We start from the raw sequence: 19544 nt of genomic DNA on the forward strand, positions 1-19544 counted from the left end.
CAAATCTAATCTAATCTTGACAAACTATATATCGTTGGAAAAGTCTAAGACTCCCAAATATATATTATACCAATATCTTTTGTAAAAAATTATGTAGGAAAAGTAATAATTAATTTATGACAAGAGTGCCCCTTCAGAAATCTACATTACAAAAGGAGTTTTGACCTTTTAAAAATAAGACTTCCTCGTTGCCTTTTTCTCTATCACATTTTAGAAATCATCAGAAGTTATATATCACTTGAAAACATAAAATCGCAAAATTCATCCTTCAAAACCCATTTTAAAATCAGACATTGCATTACCATGTAAATGGTACATCAAAATCATGTTACAAAATGTTTTCAGTCATGAATTAAAAAAAATTGGGTTTGTATCATGCACATTCAAGTCTATCTTCAAAAACGTGAGTGACAGTTAACAGGTTAAATTGTTGTTTTTTTTAATAGATTTTATTTTCTCTGAAAAGGGAGACAAAACAATAAAAAGCACATTTAGGCTATTTAATTTGTGCAATGGTGAAGAAGGAAAAAAAAAAAAAACTTGAAAAACTGCTTGTTCTGTATTCGGCCTTCGGCCAATAACTTTATTTTCGGTGCATCCCTAGCAGAATCCTGAAAGTCTGTACTGCAAGCTGCATGATACAGTAGCTTTGTGTGAGTACATGATTGAAGTTCCTCTTCTCTGGCTCTCAGACCTTATTTGTGGTCACAAATGTTCAAACTTGGTACAAGCTCTAATTATCTGCATTTGCAAATGAGTTTGGGTTTTCAAGTTCCTCACATAAAGCTATCGTATGACTCTTGAACAGTTGAACGGTCCACTTTAATGGCATTTTTGGAGGTCTTGATTGCATAAATCATCATCCACTTTACCATCTCCTGCTGTAGTTTCTTCAGGAATCCCTTCCCACTCAATATGAACCTTGCATGTCCTGCTCCAGTTGTGTCTCGGCCCAGGGTTTGGTGGTCTGTCCGGGCGTGTTGTCAGCTCGCTGGAGTCGGTGGATGTTACTGCGGCTTTCAGCATATGAAAGTCAACAAAAGCGCTGCGGCTTTGACTCGAGAGTGAGGAGATGATTTGTGGGACTTTCTAACTTGTCATTTTTGGGAGCAAGAACATCGAGCTCAATTATTAAAGCGACATTCACAGGAACCACATGAACTATTTTCAGCTCTCCAGTTGCTCTGTAGTAAGTTTGGAGCACCATAATTTAGAACCAATAACAATGACGAGGGTATTTACAATTATATCCTTATTAAATTCAGTGTTTAAATATTCTGGTTTAATATCTAGTAAGTGTTTGGCAAACTTGATGGCTGTTTGAATTAAATCTGAACACTGAATTCATTCGAAATGCACAAAAGATAGATTCATTAAAGGAAATTGGTTTATCATTTCCAATGATGAACGCTTTTATTTGCTTTTAGCTCTTTGGCTGACTCTAAACTTCCTCGTGTTTCTTTAAACAATGCATAAATGATATAGACATTGACTTTCCAGGCCTCTGGCCAATCTCTGGCTCCTCATGCGGTCAAATAACTGTTGAAAACAACTAATGGAGAATGTGTGACGGCTCGCAGATGTCATTTTAAAGGCTGATTGTTCTTGATTCGTGTTCAGTTGTTTATTTTGCACATGATTTGCGCAGAAATCCTGATAAGATCCTATCTTCCTGCTCTTATGACTGATACTGATTAGGGTTGGGTATCGATTCAGATGTCCTGATTCGATTTTGATTCGCTTTCGATTCTTGGTTCGATTCTCGATTAATACAAAAACATCAGTTTACAAATGGTGAATTTATAAAAAGAAATTAAGAGCCATAGGCCTGTTATTTAAACCTTTTAGTTTTTTGTATAAGGTCCTTTTTTTAAACCATAAGGCCATATAAAATGTTCTTAATTTTTCTGGTAATCAGATGAAGGCGTTAAACGGTTTAATTTGTCATAATCAATTGAAAAACACATTTTATTGTTTTGCAAACAAAGTGCTGCAAAACAGTGGTTTACTGTTAAAATTAATAAGAAAACCAATGTGATTTATTTTCTTGAAGAATAAAGCTTTATTAATATGTACTAGTAGTAGCATTGTTGTTACATTGAGTCTTAATACTGATAAAAATATATTTTTGACAGTTTCTTCACGTTAATCTAAACTTTTATTTTGACAGGTTGCTGTGAGGAACTTGCAGCTGCTGTGTGTGAGATATGATGGTATTTTTGTCAAATTATATGGTAAAATGCTAATGAAGTGACTCTTTTGGGATTAAATTTGTGCATTCATATTATCATAGTTAGACGACAGAAGCTGAAAACATTGCAAGCGTTGTCCGTGCTTGTGTGAACAAAACTGCGTTGCACCATCCGCAATGATGGCGGCTTTACACGTGATGTTAAATGCTTCTGCCAATTTTTTTTTATTGTATTACCATAGAATTCACACACATGCAAATCACCAAATCCCAGTCTTGTGAGAAAAAAAGAAAAAAAAATACAAAAATGTTTTTTTTTTTTTTTTTTTTTTTTTTTTTTAACCAACGTGTCACACCTGAAACATACCTTTGCAACCTTATTGTTGCAAAACATATTGGTGGCATTGGTTACAGAAAGGATTTCTTAACTTCTGAATGTGCCAGTGAGCGCTAGTGGGACCATAATCTGAAAGTGGAAAGAACATAAATTCACCATAAACCGACCACAACCAGGTGCTCAACACAAGATTTCTGACAGAGCATTGAAAATAATTATCAGAGGAGTTGTCCAAGAGTCAAGGACCATTTTGGAGCGTTTCAGAAAGACCTGGAATTAGCAGATACAATTGTTTCAAAGTAAACAAGAAATAATGCACTCAAACGCTTTGGTCTGTATAAACGCTCACCATGCAATACTCTATTGAAGATTGTTTAAAGTTTGCTGCACCACATTTAGACAAGCCTGTGAAATACTGGGAGAGTATAGTCTGGCCACAATTAATCTCTTTGGATGCCACAATACACTCCATTTTTGGGGATCAAATAGCACTGCACCTCTTGTAACTAGTGTTGTCACGGTACCGAAATTTGTTATTCGATACCGACACCAGTGAAAATCCACGGTTCTCGGTACCAGTTTCGGTACCAAAGCAAAACACAAAAATATGCTAATTAAAAAAAATAACACCCGTTTTATCACTAAAAATAAAAACAATGCCATTCTTTAAACTTATTTGCAATTGTGTTTAAAGTTTTTCTAAAAGTAATATAATTTTGAAAAACAGTAAACAAGTTTCACCCAAATTTAATTAGTTTTGTAATGAAGTTTAAACACATTAAATTTGTTTATACATAAAGGGGATTTGCTATTAAAATTAAAACATGGAAGAAATATTGCATGATTTCTTTAAAAAATAGTTTTATAAAAAATATTAAACTGTAGTACCAGTATCACATACATTCTACTAAATAATAGTAATATTTTTCTAGCACAATGCCTTTATGTAAAAATGAACTTTTATTTGACGGGTTGCCGTGAATACCTTTTAAATTGACACTGGTTTTACTCAAATGAAACAGTAAAATGCTTGTGAAGTGACTCAGAACTGTTCTGGTGATGTTGTTGATGTGTTTATGTCCTCATTACTGCAAGCATCACGAGCTTCAGTCTGTGTAGTAAACAAACCATTCATTAATTCAGACAGAGACACGCAGAACATGCAGGATTCATATTTCAACCAACATTTACAGATACTGGTCCATATGGAGATCTGATTTGATCCATTCATGTTAACTTTGACAAATTCTGTGACTGTCCATATTAAAATATAAGTTTAATTTTCATGACTGGATTTTGAGATTCTGTCCGCGTTTTCTGCTTCGTGGAAATCAAAGCGATGTATGCGTCAAGAACCGGGTTGACTGGGTCCTCGGTACCACCGGTACTTAAAGAAACCTGCTACCGTCACATTTTAATTTTTTAGTACCGACTTGGTACAGAAGCACAGAGTCTTTTGACAACACTAATTGTAACACACCCTAGTGTTGAAAAGTGGTGATTTAGCTCATAATTTCCCAAGTGTATGATACAGCTTTCATTCTTCAGGTCAATCATCATATTCATGAAAAACAACTGTTTAAATAAGGAAAGCGATAACTTTGCCATAATATTCTTTCAATTGTTAAAGTTACCACCGTCATTACATGATTTTGTGCTGCACTTAATTTGTGCCATTTAGTTTTATAAATTAGGATAAGATAACACATTAGTTTTATAAGATCTCTGATTTTAGTCCTTGAAAACCAAAAAAAGTAGTGCTTGTAGTCCTTGAAAGTCTTGGAATTTAATTTAGCAGTTTCGTAACGAACACTTAAAGCTGCTAGAATGGCTAGCCAATCACCTAACCTGAATCCAATGGAAAATCTATGGAAAGAACTACGGATCCGAGTTCATAGAGGTTCACAGAACCTTCCAGATTTAATGAAGTTTGTGTGGAAGAATGGGCCAAAATCACACAACTAGTTTCTCCATACAGGAGCTTCTTGAAGCTGTCAGTAACAACAAACGCTTTTGTACCAAATATTAAATACATTTCAGTGTTCAATACTTTTCCCCTTGGTAATTTATGTTTTATTACACAACTTCTGTTCTCGTTTGTTTTGTTTTCTTTGTACGTATGGATTACTTGCATTGTTACCAACATCTGGTGAACATTTCATGTCAACAGCTCTTTAGAAATATATTTACTGAGAAAAATGGTGACATGTTCTATACTTATTTTACCCACTGTGTGTGTGTGTGTGTGTGTGTGTGTGTGTGTGTGTGTGTTTGTTGAGCGAATGGCAAAAGATCACGTTTAACCTGGTCCTGTCAGAGCTCAACGGTGGCCATCTGTCTTGTTTTTTCCAGTTTCTTTTTCTCTAAAGGGATTTCAAACCAACCAAAGTTGTGCCTTTTCCCAAAAGCATTGTAAGACTTAGTAGATCATTGAAGCTATTGGCACTAATGTTTTCTATGATCTGTTTAGTCTTACGAGGCTTTTGGGAAACACAGCACTGGTCTGAGATGAATCGCAGCATTATAAGCTTTGATTTGTGTTTGGTAATAAAGACCAAGAGTGTTGTAAATTATTTTATGAGAGAAGAAACTACTCGCCATAGAAGTATGAAAACATAAAACCACTGACTGTCATTATAAGCTGTGCATTTAACATTTTCATAGCAAAATATTAATATGTAGCTCTTTTGGTGCATCTTCTGTTTGCATGGTAATAGCATGATTTTTCTAATTTGTGCATTTCTCTGCTGGAAAATGGATGGATTAGTTATTCACAGAGAATTTAGCTATAGGTCATATGATGCAATTTCAATCTTTCCTTTCTCTTTGGAGTGTTACAAGCTCTTGGTGCATGAAGAGGATCTGTAAAGTTGCAAAGACTAAAGTCTCAAATCCAAAGAGATATTCTTTATAAAAGTTAAGACACTGCCACAACATTTTCAGTTTTATCCTCTGGTTTCGAAGAGAAAGTTCAGCTGTTCTGACCTCTGAATCACTCCGATATTCAGCCAAGATGAAAGTGTGCAGGATCCTTCCAGCTTGAGCTGCAAAAGAAACTGATTTCTGGCTTTTCTAATCATATGGAAGTGTGCGAATGCTTTGATCTGATATAAAATGGCACATTTACAGGAAAACTCAACTCTAAATCATTCTCTTGAGTGTCGTCCAGCCCATAACACCAAAGTATGTTCTGACGATCTTTAGGTAACATTTATGGGCTTGTAACATTTTCTGCTTGGCTTTATATCCAAAATATCATCAGTTCAGATAGAATTCCCTGGATCTAAATATAGACTCTTTCTACAGGCTTTAACAGAGTCACTTCCCCTTTAAAAGGGGAGCAAACCATCCCCGGCTATTTCAAGTGATTATGAAAGAGTCTTATAACAATGCTAAGAGTTTTGTGTGAATGCCAATGGCAGTAAAATCTGCGCGACCGCAGCACATTGAGCTTTAGTGTGAGGCGATCTGGTTTTAATCGTGAAGTGAATGAAACTCATCCATCATGTCACGCTGCCTCACTCCGCTCTCTGATTTACAGCTTTTGTGGATTTGTGTGCTGAAAAATGGCAAGCGTTTGGATTCATAGCCAAGGAGGCCGGGTGATGGTGTGGATGTAATCTGACTTTGGACAAGCCTTCGTTCTCTGTTTGTGTTTAGATTCGGTGAGAGAAGATGATGAGTTACAAGTAAACAAGTAAAATACAGCTTCAGGAACAGTGAATATTTATTTGTTTATTTTTTTTATTGCCTTTTGTATTTGTTTTTTTTATATATTACATTTCAGTATTGATAATGAAATATAAAACCATTTTTTTTAAATAGTTTTAGTTTATTTTTTTTATTACATTTTTTGGGTTACAGAAGAAAGAGTTACAAGTAAACAAGTAAATTGCAATTTTAGGAGTATTTATTTTATTTTATTTTTTTGTTCTGTATTTTATTTAGTTTTGTTATTTAAATTTTCGTTATTGATAATGAAAAGTAAAACTACAAAATAATTGTATTTTTAGTTGTATTTATTTAATTAGGTGAGAAAAAGAAATAAAGTAATTTTACAGTTTAAGAAACAATGCTTTTTATTTATTTTATTTATATTTTATTTTATGTTAATTTTTAATTGATTTAGTTTTGTTTATACCCTACATAAAAACTATTTAAAAAAATTACTTTTTAATTTTTATTTTAATTATTATTTTATGTTTTAAGTGTTATTTTATTTATTTTCGTTTATTTCTTTAATTTTAAGTAAATTACAGTTGCAGGAAATGTCTTTTTTTTTTACCTTTTTTAGTTTTCTATTGCTGTCTGTCTGTCTGTCTGTCTGTCTATCTATCTATCTATCTCTGTGTTATAAAGTTATAGTTTTTTAATACTTTGATATTTTGGTTTTATTTAATATTTTTGATTTTAATATATTTTTTATCAAATATTTAATAATTTGTTATATATATGGCATGGCTTGGGAGGGTTACTTTAAAAATGTATTCCGTTACAGTTACAAATTACTTCATAAAAAAAAGTATTCAGTAACGTAATCCAAATACCACAATATGAAAGTAATGTAACTGATTACTTTTGGATTACTTCTGGATTACTTCAAGGTCAAATATTATTTTTTTTAAAACAACAACATTTATTAATTAAGAATTTCACAGCCCTGAATTAATATATATGTAAAGGACTATAGAGACATCTAGTGCAGGGTATTGGTATTACAGATTATTTTGTTTTATTTTGAAGAAAATATAAGAAAGAATTTTAAGGAAATGTTTCTTCAACAGGAAAACAGAGAATACAAATTCATTTTTTTCCAAGCAAATATAATAAGAACACAATTTTTGACAATGGAAAATGTTTCTTCAACAGGAAAATAGAGAATACATTTTTTTTTCAATGCAAATATAATAAGAACAATTTTTAGACAATGGAAAATGTTTCTTAAAAAGGAAAATAGAGAATTCAAAGATTTTTTTTTTTTTTATCTTTGCAAATATAAAACGTATTTTTAAAAGTGCTTCTTTAGGTTGGATGTCGAATCCTTCGATGAAGAAAGTTTTTTCTTTGCTGGAAGGCACAGTTTGCACTGTACAACGTTGTTTGCAATTTCTTCTTTTTAAACAAAATAGCAGCGGAATTTCCATGAAATGAGCGCGTTTTAGCAGCAGTGATTCAATCTGCGTCTGAGGAGATTGTAAACAGCTGTTATTTGCGCATGCACCAGCGGGTGGCACACGTGACTCGCGTGAGTCATTAATCAAGCTGCGCTTAATATAGTGTCATTATGCCAAAACACTGATTTATTTAGTTTTAAATGAAACCATTGTAATTCTGAAAATATTCCCCCTTTTTTCAAAATGTAACCATAATCTGATTACTACGTTTTTTGACGTAACTGTAACGGATTACAGTTACTGGATTTTTGTATCCTGATTACGTAACGCCGTTACATGTATTCCGTTACTCCCCAACCCTATATATATATATATATATATATATATATATATATATATATATATATATATAATATTTGCTGTTTTATATTGCTTTAAATTTGATATATTTTGGTATATTATTATATTTTTAGCAATAATAAAAAAATTCTCAGTCAGCAAATTAAACAAAAGTATACAAATGGTAACACTAATTTTATTGGTGTTTTTGCTATCTAATATGTCTTGGATATTACTTATGATGCTATAAAATAAATTTGCTATCTATGAATTGTCTACTAACAGTTGATAAAGAGAGAACTATTCATCTGAGCTAAACTCGCTCCATGTAAAGTAAATCCACTTTTATCGTACAACTCGTACATGAGTGGACATCATCGTAAACAGATTTTCCAGAAGTGCTATGGGTTTATTTCTGTGGCACGTCGCAGGTTTGCTGCATACGAGCGTTGTTTCAGTGTCAGATGTGGAAATCTTCTCCTCCAGCAGCGGAATGTTGTTTTGATTTGCATTGCCATGGAATCGAGAGCATTAACACATTAACGAGAGAATGATGCTGATGCTCCTGTGTTTGGATCCGCGAGGTTCATCTGCAGCACATCTGGATGAAGAGCCTCATGCTAGCTGTCAGTTATTAGCCAAACACGTGATGGGTTCAAGCTTTTGCATGTCTCTCTCTTAAATGGGTGCTTAATCATCACTAGACTTCATGTAGGCTTTATCATGTAGACTTTAAAGCAAAAATATAAGCAAAACTTATGTACTGTACTTATAATTTGGAGAAATGTTCATAGAACCCTGTTTCTAAAAAATATTACATGGTAATTGTGACTTGCAATTGTCTTAAGTGTTTTATTGTACATTTTATTTATTTATTTTTTCTTCTCCCAGTTGTTTTTGTTTTCGCAGTTGCAGCTTTATATATCGCGATTTTGACTTTTTTTGTTCTTCTCAGAATTTAATTTATCTGAACTAAAACTAAAACCTTACAAATATTGTCATTACTTGGAAAAACTTGATAACTAAAAATTAAACTAATTTATATATAAAATATACTTTTTTCTATCAGTTACATATTAGTTTTATAGTTATAATATTATATATTAATTGCATTTTACTCTCTTTATGAATAGTTTTTTATAATTATTTATAGTAATGTATTAATTTTATTAGTTTTTCAATTTATATAATTTGTGTGTGTGTGTGTGTATGCTATTTTATAGCTATAAAAAATTAAATGCATTTTAAATTTGTATTTAACATGTATATTTATTTTTATCTCCCATAAATCTGTTTATATAGATCATTAAATGTCTTTATTCATTATAAACATTTAATTTTATATTTACATAAATGCATATTTTATAATAATTTTTTCAGTATTCATGAATTTATTTCCTGAAAATAAAACCAACTTTAACTGATTAGTTAAAAAAAAAAAGACATAAACAAAATCTAATAAAAATGACAAATAAACAACAATGATTAAAATTAAAATATAAACGTACAGAAAACCTAAACTAATTCAGGCTATTAATAAACACTAGTATCACAATGATACTACAATAACACTGTCAGGAAGTATATTATATTTCATATATTTCTGCGCTTCTATGCATTAGTACTTTTATTGTGTAATATAGGAACACAACATCTCCTCATCAAGATCTGGTAAAACACCTGGTTTGTCCCAAAACGCTCCAGGAATGTTTGACACGGATCACACCGTCTCAATACACTGACAGCAAAACCATGCAACTATCGGCACGTTTTCAGCTCTTGATAAAGATAACTGGAGGAAAAGCAGCCGTTCCACTACGTTTAACATCCAAATAATATCTTTCCACAGTTGAAAGAGGAATCTTAACCTTAGTTGATGTTGTTTGCTAAGTTAAGTGTCTCTGTTCTTTTACAAAGTGTACAAATCCGGATGCTAAAATTGAGTATTATTACCAGAAACAACTGGCCTTGTGGTTTGAGGTGATTCGAAGCAGTCCAGCGCAGTTTTTAATGAGTTTTAGGAGTCATTTAACGCAGCTGGCTGAAGCTGTGCTGATCGTATCTGTGCCGAACACACATGTAGATCAGTGTTGCTGCACAAGCAGTCACTAAATACTGTATTTTAATTTAGATCGCTATTGTTCGTCGTATAAAGAGGCATGGAAACTTCCCTTTGGCTTTGTTTCGACGGCACCTGTATGCATCTGGAGCGATGGTGGATGCACGGATGAGGTTTGGAGCAGATAATGATGATCTGTAGGTTTATCATCTGACATCTTTATGGGGAGTTTCAGCCTAATTTAATTAGTGTTTGATTGCAGAGGCACACATGGAAGCGTTTGGCCGTCGTCCACGTCTGAGCTGAAATGAGTGTTGTCTTATTTTGTGTGGTTTATCATAACTCACGATCAGATCACAACTGTGTGTTTTTCCTTCATCAATTACGCTGAACTGCTTCTCTGTAATTATCTGTAACACCATACTTAGAATTGCAAGATATAAACTGACATGATTTCATTCATTTCCAGTAATTACATTTTTTTGTGTGTGTTTTTCTGCCGCTGAATAAAAAACACACACAAATTAAATGAAATTCCTAGAAAGACTTTCTGTCCTCACAAGTCTGAGTTTGGATCTTATATTTGTGGCTTTTATTGTTTGAATAACAAGATTAAAAGTTGCAATTACTTTTTTCCTCTCAATTCAGTTTATATCTCTCAATTCTCACCTTTTTTCATGAGTAATACAAGAAATTCTAAGACAAAAATCATAATCTCACTTTATGTATTTATTTATTTATTTATTTATTCTGTGGCAGAAACGAGATTTCATATCATTTTTAATTCTCAAAAATATTTTCATTACTTAAAATAAAGCAAACATTAAATAAAAATAAAGGAAAATATAAAAAATATGTATTATTATTTTATATACAATATAATGATAATACATTTTTAGATGTATATAAAAATATTGCTTAGTGCACCTTTAATATTTTATTTTGAAAACCCTAATTACAAAGGCAACATTTCTAATTTTAATATCTGAACTGAAACTAATATAGTCTTATTTAGTTTGGTTTAATATAACTCCTATCTGGATTACAGCATGTGGTGTTTTTTCTTTATCAATTACTCTGAACTGCTTCTTGTAATTATTTGTACCGACGTACTTATTTTTCTCCAGCAGTAAACAGCGTTACTTGCGGTTCTCTCATTATAGCCTTCATTTCTGCCTCTCTTTTTGGTTTAAATTGAGAAGCAGCGAGTTTTAGTGGCTTAGATGAAGATGTAGATGAAGGCTGTAAATGTCACAACAGTCTGCTGGTTGCTGGGATTGCTCGGCTGTTTTGTGGATGTTGGGTCATTGTTCTGCCAGTGTGTGTGTGTGTGTGTGTGTGTGTGTGTGATGTGGCCCATGATACCCTCAGATGGCTATAAAAGGAGACAGGCCGCAGAGCTTTGGCTTCGTAGTGGAGCAACCGTTCATTAGCGTTTACAGGCCGGCGTTAAACCAGCATCTTCAGAGCTGCCAAGAGGGCAAATATCTCATCTGTTCGGCTTTCTAGAGCTGCTCATCTGCCAAACACATGTAATGAGGACCGTTCAGCTTCACTTTATACCAAACAAAGGAGATTTGTCCTGTTTGTTTCCTAATAAGGTCAGCATGACGTCAGAATAGACCCCGTTTACTCTCTTTTCGGTGCTCAGTGTGAATCTTTATTCTTTATCTGTGCATCTATATGTATCTATCTCTCTGTCTCTGCTGCTTTAGATTGATTTTGAAACCTTTGAATCCATTAGAAACATCAGAAGACAGAATCATGATTCATATATGATTAGATTTTTATGTGCACCCCTAGTTTTGACAGCATGGCAACTCTTCCTCTTCTCTAAAGCAGCGCTACATGGCTCCGCCCCCTTTGTTGCATGTTCCTGGGGGCGGAGTTTATGTACACTTCTGGGTTTGTGATGTCACCAACCTGGGAAGTAACTTGTAACTTTTCTGTTTATTTATATACATTATTCAATTTTAATTTTATAATTTCAAAAGTATACATGGCCCATTAAAATTTATTTATTTAATTTCTCATAATGTTTATAATGTATGCTTGCATTATGTGAGTCAAATGCCTTGTTATTTCTCTTGGCTTAAGTGTGAAAATATGGATATGGAAAGTTCCTCTGGTCACGCAGCATAACTCAGCATAGTTTGTTAAAAACCTGTTAATCTTTCATGTTGAAAATGTAGCTTGAAGTGTGACTAATGAAAGCATTGGAAGGCAAGCTGTGAGGTGTTGTGTGATTTGGGTTGTCGCTCTCCTCTGCGCTGGGATTTGATCCTTGTTGCCTTCAGCTTTATGAGGCTGAGGTTTAGTTTATGATGTTAATAAAAGCAAAGACTGCTGCGCCTGCTGCTAATGCTAAGTGTGTGTGTGTGTGTGTGTGTGTGCAGCTTCTGGAGGTGTTTAGTGTGTTGTGGGGTCTCCTCGGGACATGTGCTTCAGGCTTCGAGGGTTAATTGTTGTCGTTGACCTAATGACTCGGATAAGTGTGACCCGTCAGACTCCCTCGGAGAGGTGTTTGGGAGATTTGTAGGCTGGAACGTATAGTCGTGTGAGCTCTAGATTTGCAGTTCCTGAATAATGCAGTTAATGCACTTCTGAACTGAATATTTCAGTATGGGAGAATTTTACATCTGTCACAGTCATCCTTTGACTAATTTTGTCTTTTAAAGATGACAAAACTGTAACATTTCACACACATTCACTTTTCCAACCAGTTTCTGATTGGTAAAATCCTACCTTTTTTTTTTATATGTGAAAAAATATGCATGATATTCGTCATCCATGTGGTTGTGTATAGTACTTCGGTAACAAGTCGCTACTAAAAAATTGTAAATGTGACGGTAGCAGGTTTCTTTAAGTACCGGTGGTACCGAGGTCCCGTTCAAACCCGGTTCTTGACGAGGACGGAATCTCAAAGTCCAGTACGTCATGAAAATGAAACTTTGAAAATATGGACAGTCATGGAATTAGTCAAAGTTAGCATAAATTAATCAAATCAAATCTTCGTATGGACCAGTATCTGTAAATGTTAAGCCGCAAAAGTTGTTTAAACTATAAATCCGTGTTCTGCGCGTCTCTGTGTGAATGAATGAATGGCAGAGACGTGACGGGTTTGTTTACTACATAGACTGAAGCGCATGACGCTTGCATTAATTTCAGCATCTGAGCGTCAGAGTTCTCTCTCCATCAAGCGATCTGAACTTTTCAGTTAATCTCAGTGGACGCACAGCGCACCTCCTGTATTTGATGCTCTGTAAACTCTGTGTGAAGGCGCACGACTTTACTGATAGCGCTGTTTCTCACACATGCAGAGAGAGAGAGAGAGCGAGAGTCTTACCACGCTGAATCGACACGCTATATGTAAACTATTCTTTGTTGTCTTCTCCTGTCAAAATAATGGAGTTCATTTAGAATTTTTCATATTTTTCGAACAAGAAGATATGCCGCTTTTTCCGGTAGTGGGCGGAGCTAATGCGCAAATGGCAATTTCATTGGCTGGCGCTCATCTATAGACCCTTTTTATAGTTGGTAAACAAGGTGACGTATTTGTGTGGGCGGGGCTTAGCTGGAGGCAGAAAGATTCCCCTCAACACTTGAACAAACGGTAGCTAGCGAGTTTTCTTAGCTTGTTTTTTTAACAATGGCTGGAGAAAATCTGAATATATCTGCTTTATCTGAATATTTAACGTCACTCACTGTCCGGGACCACGATAATTATTTGAAAAAGTTAACTTTAACGGACGGAACCAGATTGGGCGACCCGTACACAATCACTCATTGGATGGACGATCTGACAGGATTACCTCCGATTGAGTGGCCTGACATCTACACTTACCTGATAGAGAAACCGAGCGTGTATTAATTATAAATTAATTATAAACTTTCTGTATTTATTCTTTCTTACCATGTTCTTAAATTCCGGTCACAATTAATCACAACAATGTATATAAAATGTTCTCCGTCGATTCTGGCAACCAACAACACAACAAGACGACATTTTAAGCTCCTTGAGTAGCCGACCCTGTGTTGGTTTGTATTAGCTGCCTCCAGTTTTCCGTTTGTTTTGCCTCCAGCTAGCGCCGTGACGTACCTGTGACGTCCGCGCAAAAGGGGTCTATTACCGTCCCTGTTTTGATTTCAGCAAATCAGTTTGACCGAACGCAGACAACATGATTAATATTCATGAACCCAGCACTTCATCATTCCATAATGCATTGTATCTTGTTAGTGTGGTAGTAAAATTAGTAGTCGTATTATCTTTTAATAATAATACGATCTATTACTATTTCTTTACAGAAACCCTCAATGACCAAAAATATCTTTAAGCATCACCACCAGTCTTAAGTTCAGTTTAAAATGACAAATATGCTTTCATTAAAAGTTCATTTTTACATAAAGGCATTGTGCTACTAAATGTTACTATTATTTAGTAAAATGTATGTTATACTGCTACAAATTTTTTAATTTTTAAAGAAATAAATCACAAAATATTTCTTCCATGTTTTAATTTTAATAGCAAATCCCCTTTATTTACCAAAAATAAAATGTTTAAATTTCATAAATTAAAAGACAAATTAAATTTGGGTGAAACTTGTTTATTGTTTTTCATAATTATATAACTTGTAGAAAAACTTTAAACACAATTGTAAATAAGGTTTATGTAAACCTTGTGTGTGTTTTGACAGTATTAGCACGAAAGTTAAATTAGTCCAGTAATCAGGAGCTGTTCGACAGGGATTTTAGTGAGATTTAGTGTGTTTTTCCCTTTTTTTTTTTATTTAAAGACTAATTGATTTTAGATTTATGTTTTTCAGTAAAACATTTTCTTGATTCAGTTGTAATTTTAAAAATTAAACATTTGAAACTTTTTTTAGGGGCCATAACATTTTTTTTTTCCCCAAATTCTAGTTTCATTTTTCTAGACTTATAATTTTAATACTAATTTATTATCAGAAACCGTTGTAATCAAATAAAGGCATAAAATGTTAATTTCACTGTATTTAAAGTTTTTATACGTTTATTTTCGCTTTAAAAAAAAATGTAATTTAACAAATTTAAAAAATGTATTTATAAAGTGTAGCATTGATAATATATTGCTATCATAATTTTTTCATGGTAATCAGAAAAGCCCATGGAGGGGTAACTTTTGACAGAATCGCACATTCAGGAAGGGAAAAGCAAAAAATATCAAACATTATCAATGTTATCAAAAACGGTCATACTAAACATTTATTTGAGTGCTAGACAAAGTTATCATCTATATAGCAATTGTTTTTAATGAAAAATTTAATGAAATTTATAATAAATATAAAAAAAATAGTGAAAATGACAAAGCACTTAACTGAATAACATAATATAAAAAAAATATATATATATATATATAGTAAATACAAAATTAAAAGACTTAGACTTAAAATTAAAAATAAAATAAAATGTCTCGTCAATTAACAGAAGTAAAATAAGTTTATAGTAGTATAAATGGTAGTTTTGCTAAAATTGAAAAAAAAAATCACAGCTAAATATAAATATTTAAATTTTTTTAAAGTTTTAGTTTTTCAAGAAAATATAAAAAATATATAATAATATTAGTAAACACTATAAAGATTAAAAATACTAAAGTTTTAGTTTTAATGAATTAAAAGTAAGATTACATTTTTTTTAACTTGAACTAAAAATGAAAACTGATAATATTAAAATATCTTGAAACATTAATAAATACTATAATAGTGTATAAATAATATTAAAATATCTTTGTGTCCATCATCAGTCTAATAAGGGTAACGCAACTGTTCATTCTGATCAAATTGGTTAAGAGATTGATTATCAGAAAATACTTCTGCCTTTCTTTTTAATGCAATTATAATTAAAGGGAACTAAAGCATTCAGAAAAGCACACCAAAACACAGTCTCTAACTGGATTTGAGGGAGAAATTGAAGTGTTTAGTCATTGATATTTGCACTAGCTCTACTTGGTGTGTAAGAGTTCATGATCCCCATCGTGTCTCTGACTGAATCTGCTTCACAAATCCACTCTCAGTGATCGAGGGGTCACCGGAAGAGAATCTATTTCAGTCGAGTCTGATGTGTGTGTGATATGAAGACAGCAGCTTTCATGTGTGTTCGTGCGTCTCTGAACTGTGTGTGTGTGTGTGTTTGATGCAGCTGACAGAAGGAGGAAAGGCAGCGAAAGCCAAGATCAGCGTCGGGGACGTGGTGCTGTCTATCGAAGGCATTGCAACGGAGAGCATGACACACCTGGAAGCACAGAATAAAATCAAAGCCTGTACGGGAAACCTGAACCTCTCGCTGCTGAGGTAACACACACACACACACACACACACACACACACACACACACACACACACACACACACACACACACACACACACACACACACACACACACACACACACAAGAAACATTTCTGATTATTATCAGTGTTGAACACTGTTATGCTGCTGAATATTTTTGTGATGCACATTATTTAAAAGAAAACAAAATTAATAATTTATTCATCAAGGATCCATTAAATTGATCAAGAGTTACAGTAAAGACATTTATAACATTAAAAAAGATTTCGGTTTCAAATAAATTAAATTCTTCTGAACTTTCTGTTCATCTATGAATTCTGAAAAATAAATGTATTATGGTTTCCACAGAAATATTGAGCAGCACAACTGTGTTCAACATTGCTAATAATCTTCATGTTTCTTGAGCAGTAAATGATCATATTATTCTGATTTCTGAAGATCATGTGACACTGAAGACTGGAGGAATGATGCTGAAAATACAGCGGAGCATCACAGAAATACATTACACTTTAACACAGATTCACACAGAAAACAGCTGATTAAAATCATAATAATATTACACATTTTTACTGTATTTGTGATCAGACAAATACAGCCATGGTGAGCAGGAGAGACACATAAAAAAACCTTCTGATCATTAGTTTCCCCACAAACTGCGTCTTCTCCGAGTTCTCTCTTTGAAATCAACCCCACAGTCGTCCGGATGCGATCAGGGATTGTGTAAATACGCCAGCAGATCCGTCAGAGCAGAAGAGCTGTTTGTGCTGGAGCTCTTGGCTGGGTTCGTCTCTCCAGGGGTCTCTTCCCACGACGGGACACACAGGATCTAATGCGCTCAAGATGTTGGGATCTGCACATCAGCTCTGTTTCTTCAGAGAGTTGATCTTTCATCACAGTTATAAGAAAGTCAATCTAAAAGTGCTGATTTACAATTAAAGGAACATCAACTCTTCCTTTACTCACACGCATGTTATTCCAGACCTTCTTAAGCTTTAGATCATTTACATTCATGCATTCCAGCGGCAGGTGCTTTTATCCAAGGTTATTTTTATCAGTTCATGCACTCACTGTTCAGTTCATTATTTCATTGCTAAATCTAAAGTGAGTGCACATGCAATCAAGCTTCCTAAAGGTTAAAGATTAAAAATTATCCTCTAATTGTTATAAAAGTCAGTATATAGCAACTTACTATATGGCTATGGCTACCAACTTTCTTTAAACTATTTTTTTATGATCCACAAATTGTGTAAAGAACAGGCGTAAAAGAAAAATGGCATTAAATGTTACATGCACTGCAAAAAAATTAATGTCGTCTTCAGTATTTTTGTCTTTTTTCCCAGTACAAATATCTAAACATCCTTAAATTTAAGATGCATTTACTAGAAATGTAAAATTAAGATATCTATTTCTGAGAAATGTAACAAAATTGAGGAAAGCGAGAAAACAAGTAATGAAGATCGATTGGAAGTTGTTTTTATTTTCAAAAAAATGTTCCTTAAATGTTCTTTTCTTAAAGCCTTCAAAACCCCTTTTGTTAGAGCAGATTTCCTTCATTGAAAAGAGATGCGAGTGGAAAAAATGCTTTTTTTTTTGTTGAGTGATCTGTTCTTTTAAATGTCTGTTGCTGTGTCGATTCAAGGCAGACGAATTCAAGAGGATGTAGGTTTAGTTTTTGAGCTGTAGCTGAAGCTGGTTTCTCAGCGCAGCTCACATTCTGGAGTTATGTGCTCTTTTAAAGGACGTTTAGGGAAGAGAGATTGTGCAAGAGCTCTGGAATCTCCCATTAAAGTCTTTTAGTGCCGTTTTCATAGCTGTTGAACATTTGTCAGAATATCTGCAAAGGCTATCAAACGGCACTTAAGCTTTAGTATGAAGATAACATGGCATTAGGAAGAGCAGCGTTTGCTCAGAGATCCCAGAGAGCTGCTTGAACCCAAACCTCCCAGAATACCTCCGTCTGAACGTCTCAGTGTCTGAGCACGTCTCTACGGGTTTGAAGTGCTTTAATGTGAAGTGCTTTAATGCACTTGTTTGGACGTTAATGAAGTTGAATTAGTTGTGTTTGTACTTGTGGTGAAAAAAATAATTTTGTTACCATTTGCTGTCCATTGTATTGTTTCCAACCATCTGTACAAGATTTGGATAAAATTTATTGTTTCATTTTTTTACATTCTTTTTTTTTTATATTATTTGTATTCTATATTTTAATTATTTAATTTGGTATATAATAAAAATATATATATATTTGGATCAATTATATTTCGCACGGAGACACAAAAACTATACATTTCCCCATGTTTTCTTTTAATTTATAAAATGTTAATTCTTGGTTTTGTTTTTTTTATTAATCATAATTTTTATTTGTGGGTGAACTAGTGATTTAATGAGGCAAATCAATCACTCTCATAGTTCCTCATTTTGATACTCCTGATCTATTCAATATGACATTCATGTCTTTCAGTCATCGTCTGGAGATGATCATTGGTTCAGATGATTTTTCATGGACGCTCTTGTTGTAAATGCAGATGACAGGTTCTGTGTTTTGTCTCTTGAGGTGGTGAAACGGCTCAATCTGTGGTCAAAGCGTCTGGATAAATCAAAGCTCCTTTCGTGCCGCTTCAGAGCCGATCATCCATATCCAATCCAAATTTGTACTGTTTTGTTTGCATCTCCAGATCATTTCAGACCACATGTTGCTCCGCTTCTCATGCGTTCTTAAGGATGTTTCCCGACCGTGTTGATGCAGTGCTGTGTGAAGCATGTGTTTGGAGGAGTACCTGAGGTTTGGGACAGGTTTGGTTCACGTCTCAAACCGCCGTCACCTGCTGGACGCTGCTGTTTCTGGGAGGTTCAGGTCTGCGTCGGCTGTTTTTACACAAATTTAAACACTGTTGTCTAGAAGTGTGTGCAGATGTAAGTAGTTTTTGTCTGATCATTAGATATCCTTTCCCACTGACAAAAGCAAAGTCTACAGCCTTTCTTTGTAAGAGAGATTTCCTCAAATCAGTGGAAATGTGGCACCGACATACTGATTCAAGATTCAAGATTTTTATTCGTCAAATACACAATTATATAGAGTTAGGTACGCTCCATCGACAGTGCAATTATTAAAGAAAACAACACAGATGAAAATATACATAAATAAAGCTATAAAAAATTTAATAAAAGTGAACAATAAAAATAT

The 19544-nt window shown here is 33.7% G+C and overlaps 1 protein-coding gene across 6 annotated transcripts in view; it reads left to right on the forward strand.

The window, feature by feature from the left end:
• LOC113110118 (PDZ and LIM domain protein 5-like) overlaps nt 1-19544 on the forward strand; it is an 80700-nt gene that overhangs the window by 22741 nt on the left and 38415 nt on the right. For all 6 annotated transcript variants that reach the window (XM_026274127.1, XM_026274129.1, XM_026274130.1 and 3 more), the window contains exon 3: nt 16212-16363. In XM_026274127.1, the coding sequence (XP_026129912.1) occupies nt 16212-16363 (152 nt within the window). The remainder of the gene's footprint in view (nt 1-16211; nt 16364-19544) is intronic.

The sequence above is a fragment of the Carassius auratus genome, chromosome 10, assembly GCF_003368295.1.
Source record: "Carassius auratus strain Wakin chromosome 10, ASM336829v1, whole genome shotgun sequence".
NCBI classification, from domain to species: Eukaryota; Metazoa; Chordata; class Actinopteri; order Cypriniformes; family Cyprinidae; genus Carassius; species Carassius auratus.